Source organism: Lactuca saligna, chromosome 2 (assembly GCF_052625555.1).
Source record: "Lactuca saligna cultivar CGN05327 chromosome 2, ASM5262555v1, whole genome shotgun sequence".
NCBI classification, from domain to species: domain Eukaryota; kingdom Viridiplantae; phylum Streptophyta; class Magnoliopsida; order Asterales; family Asteraceae; genus Lactuca; species Lactuca saligna.
Genome location: NC_136418.1, coordinates 151,798,607 through 151,815,875, shown reverse-complemented (window position 1 = coordinate 151,815,875; position 17,269 = coordinate 151,798,607). Strand labels below are relative to the sequence as shown.

Below are 17,269 nucleotides of genomic sequence, written 5' to 3'. Positions count from 1 at the left end.
ATAAATCAGTGTCAACGTCATCTACGTATGATACAGTACCATCGACATATTTCCTTCCAGGTGACTTGGTGAAGACACCACTATAGTGTATCTTCAATGTGAAATAGTTATCATATCCCTCTGCAAACAAAAAAAATAGAAAGGGTAAAGAAGATGATTTATCTTCACGAATACATTAAGGGAAAACAAAAACTTAAGTTTTTTTATGAAAAATCTTACCGTATCTCGATTGCAAATTTGTAAAGACAAAAACTATACTGTTCTCTAATACTCAATAAAAAAAATTAGAAAATATATTATAAATAAGTTAATCCACATAACAAAGACAATGGTGGTAGAACCCAAAAACTCTAAACTTCCGCCACAAGAACAAAAGAAAAAAAATATTGTGGCGAAAACAAAAAGTAGAAAAGTTCACTGTTCCCTAAACCCTTTGGGAATTAATATATATATATATATATATATATATATATATATATATATATATATATATATATATATATATATATATATATATGGGGATATGGAATATACATTACAACCCCACCTAAGCTTAGGTACTAAACTTCTAAAATATGTCGTTTTAACATGCTAGATATACCCGGTTTGGTTTTACTTGGTAAATATATCATCATTCACAACATTTCTTTCTATCATTATTGTTTTACCATCCCTGTTTTCTTTCCTTAATTATCGTTTATTACTTCACCCAAGTGAACATTACTAAATCCTAAATGTAAACCCTAAACCCTAAATTTAAACCCTAAACCCTAAATCTAAACCTTAAACCCTAAACCCTAAACCTAAACACTAAACCCTAAATCTAAACCTGAAACCCTAAACCCTAAACCTAAACCTAAACCCTAAACCCTAAACCCTAAACCCTATTGTGTCGATCTTGAATTTACATCTTGAAGTATTAATCGTGAATCCATTAACCGTAATCTTTATATAGTAAAACAATGTATTTTCAAGAGGTTTAGTACCTAAGCTTAGGTGGGGCTGTAATGTATATTCCATTTTCCATATATATATATATATATATATATATATATATATATATATATATATATATATATATATATATATATATATATGGCTTAGGGAATATGTGGTTGTCATGTACCTAATGCTAGATATAGAACCATAAAAAACTACATAGTTTTAATAAAATGCAATCAAATCTCTCTACCATCTTTCTTACATCCTCTATTAGAGCTTCTTCTAAGCTTTGTATATATTATTATGGAATTTTATAAGTTTAATTGTGCACCACAAACTATGTATGAGAATATTTTAGTAACTACTTATAGGTCTCCAAATTGAAATTTAATATAGAAAACTACATTGAAAGATTGAAAATGTTCATTAAAAAACCCACTAAACCTCTTTCCATAAGCTATGATAGAAAAACCATACAAGTATACATAAGATAGGTATTGAATGAAGTTTTGAAACCTACTAGAGGTCTAACAAAAAATACATATACAAAATAGATAGATATTGGGGATGAATCACGAAATCAAATATAATATGAGTTTAAAGGCAATTGAAAGAAGCTAACAATAAAAGAAAAATGTGTTGTTTAATTAAAATGAAATCAATTTTGATGATTGTATACCTAACATTACATACATGACAGTCATATTATATATATATATATATATATATATATATATATATATATATATATATATATATATATATATATATATATATATATATATATATATATATACCTTGTTTATTTCATTATTTGATTTATTCAATTATCATATCATTTCCTTTCATCAAACCAAAAAGAGTTTTGATTCCTATATTTTTTCAATTTATCGAAGATATATGTAAAGGTGGATAACAATGTAATTATTCAAATATAAAAGGGATTAACGTGACTTAAATTGGTGATTGAAAGGGTAAGAGTGAAAGTTGTTTAAAACAAAATTAGCAACCCGAGTTATAATTCTCCGGGTACAAAGTGAAAGTCCGACCGGAAAGAGTTCGCTGAATCTAGGGTTTCTAATTTCTGCGGCGGCAGATACACCTACAGACCAGAATCACTCATGGTAATTTTTAGATTTTCAGTTGATTTTAATTTTTGAATCTATATTTCGATTTAGCATGTCGTATTTGTTTCGCATATGAATTGTGTTAATTGTGATTGCAGCCGTCGCACAAGTCGTTCATGATAAAGAAGAAGCTAGCGAAGAAGATGAGGCAGAACAGGCCTATTCCTCATTGGATCCGTATGCGCACCGACAACACTATCAGGTACAATGCTAAACGCAGGCACTGGCGCCGCACCAAATTAGGGTTTTAAATCCAGGAGCTTGATTTATACTTTTATTTGATCTGTAATGACTAAGATATACAACAGAAAAAGTTGGAATTCTTGATTATGTATCGTTTCACATTCAAATTTTGTGACATATTGGAATCAGAAACCATGTCTATCAGTTTGTTGTCAGTTTAGTATGTTGAATTTTTCCATAACTTTGCTTTGAAGTCCTGCTTTATTCTCTTAAATGCCTGAGAAATAAGGGGGGCCTGTGTAACTGTGTTGATTATTGCTTTCTTGAAACTCTTGTGGTCTTAAATGTGTGTATAAAAGTAGGATTCTGAACTGAATATCACGCAGATTCAAATCCTTAAATGCAATGCATTTACTAGATGTTTAATGTGCTTACTCTTGAGTCTGTACATCTGCTGTAACAACTTTGATACATGCATCAAATAAAAGTATTATATGCTCTGATGCTGATGTGATTTTACTTGGCCTCTAGCAGACTCCATTGTTCTTCTTCATAATGTAACTGGCTATAGCTTATAAGTAACAGGCCTAAGAGAGAGTAATTCATAATCATAAGTCATAACTAAACTTGAGGGGCCATATTAATTTCAAATTTAATTTCAATTTATTGATTCAAAAAGTAAAAATCATATAAACTAAACTTGTGGGGCCATAAATAAGACAGGAAAAACATAAGGTTTTTTTTTTCAACATTTCTAATTTATAACAAAATCAAAACATGTTTAGTTAGTTAAACCATATTATCATATGTATATGGTGGATAATATTGTAATTTCCCATTAGGTTATTTTGGTAAAATAAATAGGCGATCGATAATCTTGTTGAGGATATGATATGATTGATATTATTCCATTACCTAATTTTCTGCAACCTGTTTGTATAAATATGGGAATAGTTGGTAAACAAGCAATAAATAGATATATGTACTCTAATAATCTGGAAAAAGATTAATAATAATTTCAGAGATGATGTAACATGAAAAGTTATATGACAAAAAGATTTTGTACCTTCGCCTGGTATGATTTGATGACTCGTCAAAAGATTGCAAAAGCTCCATAGCCTAACCTTTTATTTAAAATTAAAATATATATTTAATTCGTTATTGCTATTGTTATTCTTTAAAAAGCAAAAAATTAATACATACAAACACATGATGGTATAACCAGGACACAATATTATTGCTATTATAACTGAATTTTCATATCATCGATATTTGTTCTCTGCTTTTGTGAGAATGTTAGGTTACTTTTTTTTTATTTACTGAAATTAAGTTTCGTTTTGTCAAATCATTTGTATCACCACAATCATATCACTTACGATAACTTTGTGGACTTGTAATTAAATTAGTTTGTATAATTCGTTAGTAGTAATGACTAGTCAAATAGTCAATACATCAGTCAACCGTTGGACTCTTTAGTAAATAACGCAACACTTTTTTTCCTCCAAAATCGTGTTCTCCATCATGACAACCATAATACTCAAAATTTCATTTTTCGATAACACATATATTTTCACAATATTCCAACGACTCTTAATGTGAACGTAGATTCCGCCGTTAAAAAAAAAGAATGTAGATTCGAATTGTTGAAAATGTATTTCACAAATAATAAAATTTGAAAGTGGGGGCATTTTGAAACTAACAAAAGTTATTGTAAACGACTATTTTAGAGTAAGTTCGGAAGATCGCAAGCAGTTCTATTTTAAAACTAGCAAAATTATTAACATGATTAGAAAAATTAATCATTTTGATTTTTGAAGAATATTCCAAAAGATTAATTATTTCAATTGTTATTGTAGATTTATATTAGCTGTTAAAATCAGCTTAAATGAATGGATGGACCCCTTTGAAACATTAAAAAAAAAAAAACAATAGAAATCGAGTTATATTTTTATGAGGTGGTTTAGATTGCATCATAAAACTATTATCTATTTATCTTATATTGAAGTTTTAGGTTGTAATCATAGATAAACTTGATTTTTATTGTGGTTATTTTATCACTAGTTACATTAAAGAGCTTCTAATTTAATGGTATCATATTTTGATATTTATAAACACAACTATAAGTAATTTAATAGTATATTAAACTTTTCGTGGGTTTCATTATTTGGACAAAGTAATTCGAATATAGGTATATGGTTATGTGTCGTGGAATATCTAATTTTGAATAATAATAAAAAATCATACTAATTACAACATATGTTTAAAAGAAAGATAGAATTTGTTTGTTCTATTTTTTAAACTTATATTATGAATTTGATTTTGTTGAAATGAAAACATCACTATCCATTTGATTTTGCTGCATTAAGAAAAGGTACGGAACGGTGGATCCTGATCATGATCCTGAATTTTAAGATGATCATATGACACATATGATCAGAAAAACACAGGAGCAGAGCACAATAAAGCTAAAGCATGTCAAAAACTAAATTCCAAAATTTCAATCATCCCATTTTTTTATGGAATCTCATCATGTGCTTTTCAACCCATTATTGGTATTATCTGGAAATTTCAATTACTGATTTATCATACATTCTATAAATAAATTATTGATTTCTTAAAAACTAATAATAAAAACCATTAGAATACATTATGGATGGATCCTAACCATTCTATTCGTACATTTTCTTATAAAAGTATGTTTTATTGGAATTTTATGTAACAGAAACGTTTACATTCCAGATGAATAACCAAATGGAAACGAAATAACGAAGAAATGTGTAGCGTACACGAAGAACAGAATATTTACTTAAAAGAGAAAGTTAAATGTGATTTATTGACGTGCCATTTAATCGAGAACCAAAATTCTTACTGAAAACTAGCACTTAATTTGATCACTCAAATTTTTTGATGATATCTCCAATTTGATATCTCAAAATGCTCTAAGGTAGCGTTTCATATGAAGTAATCGAGGATAATCAAATGAAGCATTAAACTGGAATGGAAAAAACAAATATTGTTTGGTTGTCACGGAAAGAAAAAGGAATTATGCATTCCTCGTTGTGAATTTTTAGCTGATTTTAGTTCCTTGAGGGACAAGCGTTTCCGTTTTTCATTCAAAGAAATTCGAAGGAAATGGAATGTGAATTTCAGTAACAAAATTAAAGAAATTGAAATTCTTTAGACCCCATTAAAATATGTCTAAGAAATTTGTCAATTTTTTTGGCTAAATGCAAAAAATTTAGATTTCATTTCTTATGTTTTATTATAAATACAAAAATCGTCCATATTAGGACACCAAATTATGTCTCAGATCCCTAATGATATTTTGGCATGCCAAGGTTTGAGAGGTCAACCCCACACAAATTTCATGTGAGAAGTTAATGATGTGTCAAGATTTGAACCCTGAACCTCCTGTATCGAATACAACGCCTCATATAATCCAAATAAATAAATAAATAAATAAAAATATTCATAAGATGTGTTATTGTTAATCGTTTAAAATTTTAATCTATGATTGAACACTCTTTAATATATACTACATTACCTTGCACCATGCTGTTATATAATCAATTAGGAACATAAACCATGTTTATTTTTTTTCTCTTTATTAAACTATGTTTGTTAGCACCCAATTTTAGATTTATAAGACTTTGGAGTTTGCACCATGTGACCGAAAGGTTATCCCCTTCAAAAACCTGTAACATGATTTGTGAGTTGTGACGTCCTTTTTAAGAAGGAATATTTTGCATATGGCAGAATATATTAACTAATTTATTTGTAAACATCCTTTAAAAAATATATATAATGTCTGACAGTTACATATAATACTTGATTAATTATAACTTTTTGAAAACTTACAAATCAGAATCAATCTTATAAGAGTTTATAATAAATACCGATGATAAAGTTAACATGCAACGATATCTCTTTCTGAAAACACATTGTATGTTCTAGATAAATAAAGTATAAATTAAAAAAAAAAAAAAATTAACACGATTATCTCTTACGTGTCATGACTCATGAATTATATAAGCTGCATAGATAGCCCCCATGAACATACACATGACCATTATTTTTAGTGTCCCAAATAAAGTTCTTTTTGCAATAATGATCCTTGGATTTTTTTTTTCTTTTTTGTTATTTCATTTTAAGATGTATTATGAAACCTTTTTTGTCGAATCTTGTATTATATTACATGTTATATTTTATTTTGATACGACATCCATGGCCACCTATGATTTGACTTGCAAAACAACACTTTAAAACGTGTCAATCCACATGGTAATTGGGTAGGGGATCGAGAAGAGAAATGTTAGGAGTTAGAAGGTGCAATCATGTGCCCACAACACGAATAATACACTTTTAAATGACCTTTATCACTACTTTTTTACTTGGTCAAAGGATTCATGACTTGTAACTCATGCAATAAAATCGTTACATACAGGCAATGCATGAGTGCATAACATGACTTGTACCTCCTTAATCATGCAAGCCATTGTACTATAAGCAAAAATAGGTAGATGTAGGCACATGACAAATGTAAATATGTAATGTAATGCACACCTTCAAACTTCAATGGAATGGCATAAAGATGATGGGAGATTTGGCACCTAATGCGTTTCTAGTTTTGTGTACAACCTTCAAAGTAAATATACTGAGGCAAAAGTACAAGTTTGTACCTGTGGTACGAGTGCTTTCCAATGGGAAATGGTCCAACTTAACCATTTATAGGCGTTTCTTACCAATCCGAAGATATCGCCGGTAGCTTTTTCACGGGGTTGTGGACCCCACAAAGGGTGTCGTTTCAAGATTTGGAAGCTGAGAACCAATGACCATGGTGTTGCATTATTGCATAGGTTGTATTTTAAGGATACTGGCCTAAATGAACCCACCAATACCAAGAAACTTAAAAGAAGAAACGGACATGGCAATGATACGATTTATAATGGATCTGCAAGAAACGTTAAAGGGAGACTATTTCTGAAAATTCATAATGGCTTTTAGAAATGATTTGAATTTTGAAAAAGCGTCTTGCCTATTGGGAAGCTATTACAATCAAAGCTTTTCCATCATTTTGCCATTTTGCCTTTTCAAACCTTAATCGCATGTAATTATACAAGGAAGTCTTTGCAGCATGTAATTATACAAGGAAGTCTTTGCATTTTTGCATATATGTGAGGACATGAGAATCCAGAAGTGATGCGTCACCATTAGAGTGTGTTGGTATCATAGTGCTTTCATGAGATCGGTAGGCCATGAGTAGTGACGGAGCTTGAAGTTTTGATTTAAGGGCCGAAAATAAAATATATATAAAAGTTGAAGAACAGGAGGATCAAAGTCAAAATTTATAGTTTTAGGCATCATATGTAACTTTTTTAATACATAAAGACTAATTATAAAAAAATGGAAGGCCGCGATTGTTAATATATATATATATATATATATATATATATATATATATATATATATATATATATATAGGGTCGGAGACACAACCCCCGATCCTATATAACCTCCGTCACTGACCATGAGATCAGTAGGCCATGATTGTTAATATATATAGTTTACAAGAGTATCTTTAATTGTAAACTGTAGTATAAATTAAATGGTAAATGTCACTATAACACATTCAACTATCATCATTAATCCTATTTGGTCACTAAAGTATTTTTTTAGCTCAATAGGTCATTAAACTTACAAATTACATGTTTATTAAGTCATTTTCGTTAGTTTTTAATAGATCTACCGTTAACCGGTTATTATAATTTACAAGAATGGTCCCTATTATTTGAATTTCTTTTGTGGTTGGTCCCATACCAACATAGTTCATCACCGACGTCACCACCGTTCAATTCCGACAACCACCACCCTTCACATTGGGCAACCCCATCAACTATTATAATCAACCTTTCTCTTACACCCCATCCATATACATCATATTTCTCTCTTTCTCTCTATATATAGAACCTTATTCTTCTTCATGCTCTCTCCTTCAAGAACACTAATTACAATGGAAGGAAGTTCTACTGATGATCAAAGCACAACTACAGAAACAACTTCAACAATTGTAGCACCGATGACTACGCCTCCACTGATCGGCAGTGGGGACAACATGGTTCTTGACACCGATGAAGTGGGGTTGGAAGTTAGTTTCTTGAATTCTCATTCAAAAGCTGAGATCGTCAATATGTTGAGGAAACACACATACAAAGATGAACTAGAACAAAGTAAGAGAAGCTACAGCTTAAACAAAACCCCTTTTTATAAACAAGTTCAGATCGGGTGACAACTTGGTCAACACCCAGGAACAAATTTTCAAGAAGACAGTCACCCCCCCCCCCCCCCAAACGACATAGGAAAACTGAACCGGTTAGTGATACCAAAGCAGCATGTAGAGAAGCACTTCCCGTTGCAAACCAGAAGCACTTCCAAAGGTGTTCTTTTACATTTCGAAGATATCGGGATGAAAGTATGGAGATTTCGTGATTTTATTACTCATAATTTAATAGTAGCCAGAGCTACATTTTAACCAAAGGTTGGAGCTGATTCGTGAAGGAAAAGAAATTAAAAACTTGTGACATTGTGAGCTTTCAGAGATCCACGGGGTCAGACAAACAACTTTTCATCGATCGAAAGACAAAAAACGGGTCAAGTAGTTCCAATATTCAAGAACAAACAACTTTACAACATGTTCAAGAACGGTAGTGGTGCAGATGACGAACGATGCTAGTAAATGACCGACCACAAAAGAAATTGAAATCATGGGGACCATTCTTGTAAATTATAATAACCGGTTAATGGAAGATCAATTAAAAACTAACGAAAATGACTTAATAGAAATGTAAGTTGTAAGTTTAATGATCTATTGAGCCAAAAAAAATACTTTAGTGACCAAATATGATAAATGATGATAATTGAATGAGCTATAATAACATTTACCCTAAATTAAAATCATTGACATTTTACCATCTTACAAACTTTAAAAATAATATCTAGTTAACCTTCAATATAGATTTTTTCTTTATTTCTTTCTTTTTATTTATTTTTTCTTAACTAATCCTTCCTTATCATTTAGATATTTTCAACGGTTATTACAACAATAAATTAAAAAAAATTAAAAAGTTCATTCTTTAGTTAACTAAAAGAACTATTTCATTAATTTCTTTATTTTTTTTTTTGAAACGGCAAACTAATTAATTAACCTATTCCTAAATAACCATCTATGTCTCCAAAAAGATTTGAACCGATGACCTCTCAATTGAAAGAGTTATCCTGTACCGCTTGGTTATTGACCCTTTGATCACTACTTTCTTTACTAAACGGCAAAAATATGTTGTGTTGTTAGTATTTAATTATTACAATTGAAAATTAGAAAGAAATTAAGATATATGATTTTAGTAATTTGAATCAATCAAGTTGTTATTTTCTTTTACCAATTATAGTTACTAATACTATGATATATGGTTTGTGGAAAAATATGATACACCCCAATTATTACAATTGAATATAAAGTGTATTTATTGATTTAAAGAAAATATAAATATAAAAAGTTAGAAATTTGATGATATTTAGGGAAATGCGTTAAATCACCAGAAAAGAAAAGTAAAAGGTTTTGATAGAGGGAAGAACACGAAGGATAGTTTGGTAAATTTGCAAAAGAGAAAGGCTTACAAAAAGGGATTAGAACTTGAAGCATGAAGGTGCCAGTGCATACATGCAATTTACTATAACTCGCATCACCTGACAAACACCACATGAAGAAGGCAGACTTGAGACCCTACCCACATTATTTTGTCCACATGGAAGACCGGAAAGCCAGTGCATATCTGTCCCACTACATCCTCTCTCTTTCCACAATTGCAAAAAATTAAATTATATAAAAATGACAGCAATTTTCCCTCTCATTCTTAAAATTTGACACCCAATTCAATTCCCACAAAAAAAAATATCCCACCTTATATTCCATCACATGAAATCTCTTCAAGAACCTAAAAAGCAACAATCTTTGTAGATTTTAGTAAAGAAAGAGAGCGACTTGGGCAAGTAAAGCATCTTTCAATGATATCTGCATCTTGATTTGGTTGAGTGGAAGAAGGAATTAGCAGCGGTGGACGCTGGTGGTGGAAATGGCTACCAAGGAGGTTGTGTATGCTTTAAAAGATGATGATAAACAAGAGTTACAGAAGCAATTAGGATGCATGAATGGAATCTTTCAGCTGTTTGACCGGCGTTATCTCCTTGGCCAACGCCGCCGCCACAACCAGAAGAGGCTACCTCCACCTTCAGGTACCACCATGAATATTCTAGTTGTACCTTAAACAAAACTTCCATATACAATAGTATAAATAACAAGCAATAGAACTACATGAATATATAATCATCGTTTTGGTTTTCCATGTCTTAACGAATTGCCAATTGCTTGATCTTTAGGTCAAAGTGGCAATGATGACAAAGACTTTAGCAAGCCTTCAGAGCAAACCAAGGTAAACAACGTGAGCTTAAGCTGAAATAACCATCGAAATTTGCCTAAAATGCTCACATGGGAATATTTTGGTGTTCTTTTTACAATTTTGTAGGAAAAAAACTCCAAGGTAGCCATGAAAGAGAAGCAGAGAGTCTCTGTTGAATTACCAAGAAACTCGGTGTCTTCTTCTACTTCATCTAACGCTTTGTCATCTTTAGATTGTTGTAAAAGGGTTCAAACAGAACAATCGTCGTCTTGCCAAAGTGTCGTCTCTGAACCCTCTTCATCGCCATTCTTAACCAGAAAACAACCAGATTTTTCTATACAATCACCTGATATCAGAGATGTAGTCAGGGATTCCATGACTAGAGAACCTCGTGTAGTATCAATCAAAGCTATGGTGGGTCCTCCTATGAAGCATATCGATTCCCCAAGGCCATTCCCACATAAAAAGACCAGTCAATCCGATGAAAACGGTCGAAACCTGCGGGAGATTCCATGGTCACCCAAGGAAGTAAAGGAGACAACACGGAGGTCATGTGATGGAAGGGAATCACGATATTCTTTGAAATCCAATATGAAGATCAAAGAGCTTCCAAGGTTATCATTAGACAGCAGGCAAAGCTGTATCAGTAATTCCGCCATTGATGCAAGAAGAAGCTTGCTAGGTGACATGGAGAGCGCCGCAAGAACTAATAAACGACCATCATCAGGTGTTGTCGCAAGGTTGATGGGTCTGGAATCCTTAACAGCCGCCACTGATGAAAGTGCGACGTTGAAGACACCTTGCTTAAGTCAAGAATCGGTCTCAAAGTCAAAATCAAGAAAAGAGGAGGAACTAAAGAGGGGAGTCGGTCATGTAATTACAAGAATACCACTGGAAACAGCTCCATGGAAGCAGGAGGGTAGTAATCGAGGCGCACAGAAGCCACCATTCAAGAGTAAGGAAGATCCAGAAAAATCCGCACCTGCTTCCCCTTCCATTTATGGCGCGATCGAGAAACGGTTGACCGAACACGATTTTAAATCATCAGGGAAGGATCTCAGAGCCCTTAAACAGATACTAGAAGCAATGCAGAAGACACGAAGGAGGTTGGAGTACAAAGATCATGCATTGGACAACAACAGCACCATTGACGATCATAAACCAGTTTCCCCCACCATCAAGGGAATTAGCCCTCCCAGGAAACATGAATTCCTGAAAGTCGACATAAAACCTGCGACGCTAACTTCAGATTCCAGTTCCATTGGTAGGGGCAGATTGAAAGACTCAATCCGGAGAGATAAGAAGTCAACTTCAAACTTTCCAGATTACATATCCACAAGTTCAAGATATTCTGGACCACCGGGCCCAAGAATTCAAAGATCAAAGAATGGTGTAGACAAGCCATTGTTACATGGACCTTCATCTGAATTGAGCAGGACCAGAAAGCAACCCGGTATGCAAGTGGGCTCAAGAACAAGAAAACCGAAGGCCAAATCCATGGATACATTGCAAGAAACAAGAACTTTTAGTCAACAGAGTGATACAGTTTCCTTTCGATCAGAAAGCAACAGTTTGGCTTCACAAAGTGATTCAGAAGTCATGAGCACCGAGTGGATGCAAGAGGTGAATAGCCCATTTCGACCGAAGGAAAACCACAGGGTGAGTGATCATACTTCGGTGATTGTCTCTTAACATATGCAAACTCATCACTTAATGTTTATACTTACTTTTGAACACGTGTCATCTTTCTCCAGGGTAATATAGCAGAAAGATTGACCGAAGAGAAGTCAATGGTTGACCATGCCAAACATACCATGGAACAACCAAGTCCTGTATCTGTTCTTGATGCGTTCTATACAGAAGACCCACCATCTCCGGTGAAGAAGAAATCCAATTCTTTTAATGGTACGTTTCCTATCTATATATCAAGCCACTTTCCTTATTTCTATTTTAATGGCTTACAAAGATTACGTCTATCTCATTTCAGATGATGAGAATTTACACTTTGAAGAAGCACAATATTCCGAGTTCAGTAGCATGAAACTAGAAAACATTAAGAATCTAGTTCATCAAATCGAGTTATTGAACACCAAGCCTGATGATGCTAGTGTCAATCACACTCCATGTGAGGGTGAAATTAGAGATGAAAGATATGTAAGAGAGATAATAATAGCCTCAGGTTTCTTAAAAGATCTGGTTCGCATCACCACAATAGTGCAGATTCATCCAACAGGTGGTTTAATCAACCCTGAGTTGTTCCATGTTTTGGAGAAAACCAAAGGATGTACAGACTTCAACCACAAATCAAAATCCAAGGACAAAATCAGAAGAAAAATGGTATTTGACAGTGTGAACGATGTTCTTGGCCACAAATTAGGCATGCTAGGTCCTTTTGGGCCTAAAGGGAGGATTTTGAATGAAGACAAGCTACTGAAAGAAGTGTGCTCAGAAATCGACAGTCTGCAAAATAAGTCCAAGAGAGGCGTATATGATGAGGATGATGATGAAGTGATAAACATCATAAATGCAGATGTGAATAAGAGATCACAAGATTGGGAGGAATACTGTTATGAGGTTCCAGGTCTAGTGTTAGATATAGAGCGTCTGATTTTTAAAGACTTGGTCAGCGAGGTTGTGAATGCTCAAGTAAACAGTGTACAAGATTGGTCAGTGAGACATCGTAGACAATTGTTTCCCATGTAGAAGTTGAATCCTGTCATCCTTTTAAGTTTTCATTTTCTTATCTTTTGCTGGCTATAGAAGCACAAGTTTAGATTAGTGAAAGCATGTATCTGCAAAGCAAAAGCATATAAATTATAGTACAAGACTAATTGACTGCATTTATGTATATCACTCCATTGCTTTAAACTATTTCCTATAGTATAGGCATGTACAAAATGAAGTATTAAGATGCAACCTTACACACTGGTGGACCTAGTAGGTGTTGACTCCCCCCATCTCTTTGAATCGGACTACAAGTCCACAATCAGCCAAACCTTATAGGTAAAGCTGACCGTCTATTTTAAGCCTCGTTAACCCTACAATTGGTTGCTTTTAAGCTCTCTTTATTTAGAAATCTTGGCTCTGCTTCTCACCTCACAAGGACATTGCTTTTAAGCCCTCTTTATTCAGAAATCTTGGCTCTGCTGCCTCTGACCTCACAAGGACAATGATACAAATGATTATGCTAAGAAGATTAAATAAGAACACAATAAGATTTTTCATGGATCACTTCATCTGTCTAATCAAGTTAAGTCCACATGCAAACTAAAAAGATTCTTTTATTCATAATCGAATGCTATAGAATATTGTTGTATTTACCGCACTCAATAATACCCTCTCTTGTCACACAATCACACATCAGAGTTACAATAAATAACATGTATTTATATTTTATAGTGACGTTGACCTAAAATTCTAGGATGTGCCAATGGCTTTGACATGTTGGCATAAAGTCAAACTTGTCCTCCAAGATTGTATGGACACTTCCGAAGCTGAGAACTAGAAACTACTTCACTCTCGAAGCTCTTAGGAATACCGACATATAGACTGTGCTTTTGAACTGGGATCGCACTTCCGTATTCGCTTCTTTTGGATATAACCAATCATTGCTAAGATCAACTCCACATCTCAACAATCTCCCACTTAGAGTACAACCGACAACTTCTGGTACAATCCAATATGAAGCACTGAATTCTTTGCCACATGAACAACACTATGGTTATCATAGTGCAGAACAACAATCTTCTTGATTCAAGCCTAAATCCGATAGGAAGTTCTTTAACCAAATAAGCACTTTGATGGCTTGTGCATTCAATGTTTGAAAGAGAAACACTCTTCTATAGTCTTGACATCTAACTGATGGTTGTTCCCCTATCTATGAATATATAACCCGTAATGTTTTTAACCGAATCCACATAACCCCTTAAATCAACATCGTCAAAACCTTCAAGGACAATCGTCTTCCTTTTGAAACATAAGGTGACATCCAACGTTCCCTTCGAGCAGTGAAGCAACCATTTAACTCCTTCTCAATGATTTTTTTTTATTTATTTATTTATTTATGGATTAGACATAAATCTATTGACGACTTGCACTGCATGAGCAATGGTATAATACGCACAATTTCATACATCAAACTATCAACTACAACTTATAAAGTGTAACATCCAAAAACCATGATTTTTTTTTTTATTTTTATTTTATAAAAGCATTTCCACAGGAACCCATAGATAAACAACCATTGCTTTGAAATAATATTCAAGAAAAATCAGAGTATTAAGTCAATATCTCAAAACATAAAACAATAGGAGGATGTGTACGATCATGCATTCGCCTTGCCCCGATCATCAGAAATATCTGAAAACATTTAAATCAATAACCAAAAACTTAGTGAGTCAAAATACCCCACAACTATATATATATATACACACACACACACACACACACACACAATGCGTGCATATTAGGCCTACAACACAATATTGGACCGCCCCTAGCATGCAACATAAAGTTGGACCGCTCCTGGGTTTGTAGGCCGACATCACAAAGCAGTACCGCCTCAACCCAACCATACTATGTCGACATATTCAAACAATAATCAATAATCAGAAAATACATCTAGTTATATAAATCTACCAATCTAACATATCAATGCAACATAGAAACATTCTATACACAAGGATACATAACACAATCTAGTGGGCTGACATTGGTGCCGTCTACCCACAAGTACAGTGAGAAAACTCACCTTGCTGTCTAGAAGATAACAGTAATTATTATTGATCCGATAACCAGCTTTACAGGTCACCTATATAGCAAACATGGACCAAGTCTCAATCTACAACCCAAAATCCTTAATTTGACCTTAAGTCAAACTTGGTTAAAGTCAATGGTCAATGGGTAAAAAGTTAACGGTCAATGGGTAAAAAGTTAACGGTCTGCTCCAGCCGACCTATGCTCGGCACATGAGGCTCTACACTCAGCGTAGAGCTTAAGGCGGTAAAATGGGCAAAATCTCGGCTACGCCCAGCATAAGGCAAATTACGCTTATCATAGCCTCTTGATGACCAACTTAATTATTAAGTCCTTAAAATAGAAGTTCAGCTCTTCATCTTTTCATATCTATACCATATGTACGTCTTAATGGATAAAGTTTTTGTCTTTATCCATTTGCATGGTCACAAGGAGCACAAAACCTAAACCTAGGTCCTTAAAGTTATCTATTGCTCAAGAACTCATGCGTAGATGGATGAGAGTGACCAAGCTCTCATTTTTATGACTTAACAACCCTAAAAATATCTGGAAATGATAATTAAATGGTCTAGAGTAGCTACTCATATAAACCAAGGTTATGGGGACAAAATCATGGAATATTTAAGAATAACTAGATCTAACATGAAACATCATCAAAGTAGAAACTTTATAGCTTCTAGAGATGGATAAGTTGATGCAAATTCCAGATCTACTGATTTGAGCACCCAAGTGGTTCCACAATACTGTTCTTCCTTCAAAAGTGAACACAAAGCACTCCAAAAGCTCAAAACTCATAAACGGTAACTAGGGTTTCAAGAAGGTCATTTGGGAGGATGAAGGTTGAGAATGGAGAGGGCCTCAAGGGGTTCGAGCCTATAAATAAGGCTTACAACCCCAAATATTAGGGTTTTGGTTCTACGCTCCGATGCCCAATGTATCTTAACCTACGCCCAACATAGGTCACTTAATCCCCACGTCCAAACTCCCTCATATGCTTAACATGGGGGTCTATCCTACGCCCATCGTAGGGTAGAATTCTTTGAAATTAATTTTTAAATAAAATAATAATACCTCAAAAGATCGGATGTTGCATAAAGGACCTTCGACATTTCTGCTTTGCCTTCTTCAGTCTTCTTGGATTGACTCTTAGAGAGTCTCAAGTGACTCCCAAGAGGTGTGCTTCTTGCCATATGCCATATGCGATAAATACCTGTAAAAACGGAAAATAATTAGAAGAATTCATTGTCAACATAACGAAATCGTAAACAACTTTCCTTCATCTACGATTTCAAAATTGAAAATTTCTTATTGGCTATTTTAAGGAAAATAAGTAAGAAATATGATTATTTTTGTCTTTTTCTCCAAAATAAGTTAAAGATAAATTATTAAGTGCAAAAAATTGTAACATGATTTACAAAATGATAAATTACAGAAATGATCTATGTGGTTGACATAATTTTGCAATTTTAATCATTTTTCTTTATTTTGTCAAAAGTAGTCCTTATTGTTGGTTTGTATAACAATTTAGCCCATGTCTTAGTTACCATTTTGGTTTCTTCGTTAATTCTCCTCGCATGCCCTTCATATGAGGGGAATTTTAGTCCTATCATGATGCTCGGTCTCCAGATAACCTCTTAGTGGCATAAAGATGGTAATTTGTCTTCGTTTTTAAACCATAATCGATCATTTCGTCTTCCTTTCTCGAACCCTAATTGATCACTTTGACTTCGTCTTCGAACACTATATATATATATATATATATATATATATATATATATATATATATATATATATATATATATATTGTAACGT

General features: G+C 33.3%; 2 protein-coding genes and 1 pseudogene across 2 annotated transcripts; all 3 read left to right on the top strand.

Annotated features, from left to right (window-relative positions):
- The first annotated feature begins 1,924 nt into the window (after positions 1–1,924).
- LOC145029218 (large ribosomal subunit protein eL39z/eL39x) lies at positions 1,925–2,493 on the top strand. Its single transcript, XM_078977821.1, has 2 exons — positions 1,925–2,066; positions 2,168–2,493. Exons 1-2 carry the CDS (start codon positions 2,064–2,066, stop codon positions 2,318–2,320), a joined length of 156 nt encoding a protein of 51 aa, XP_078833947.1. The 5' UTR covers positions 1,925–2,063; the 3' UTR covers positions 2,321–2,493.
- A 5,769-nt stretch (positions 2,494–8,262) lies between these two features.
- On the top strand, positions 8,263–8,957 carry LOC145030253 (AP2/ERF and B3 domain-containing transcription factor RAV1 pseudogene; annotated as a pseudogene).
- A 1,018-nt stretch (positions 8,958–9,975) lies between these two features.
- Positions 9,976–13,550, top strand: LOC145032119 (protein LONGIFOLIA 2-like). Its single transcript, XM_078980811.1, has 5 exons — positions 9,976–10,538; positions 10,683–10,735; positions 10,829–12,361; positions 12,457–12,607; positions 12,690–13,550. Exons 1-5 carry the CDS (start codon positions 10,379–10,381, stop codon positions 13,403–13,405), a joined length of 2,613 nt encoding a protein of 870 aa, XP_078836937.1. The 5' UTR covers positions 9,976–10,378; the 3' UTR covers positions 13,406–13,550.
- The last annotated feature ends 3,719 nt before the right edge of the window (positions 13,551–17,269 follow it).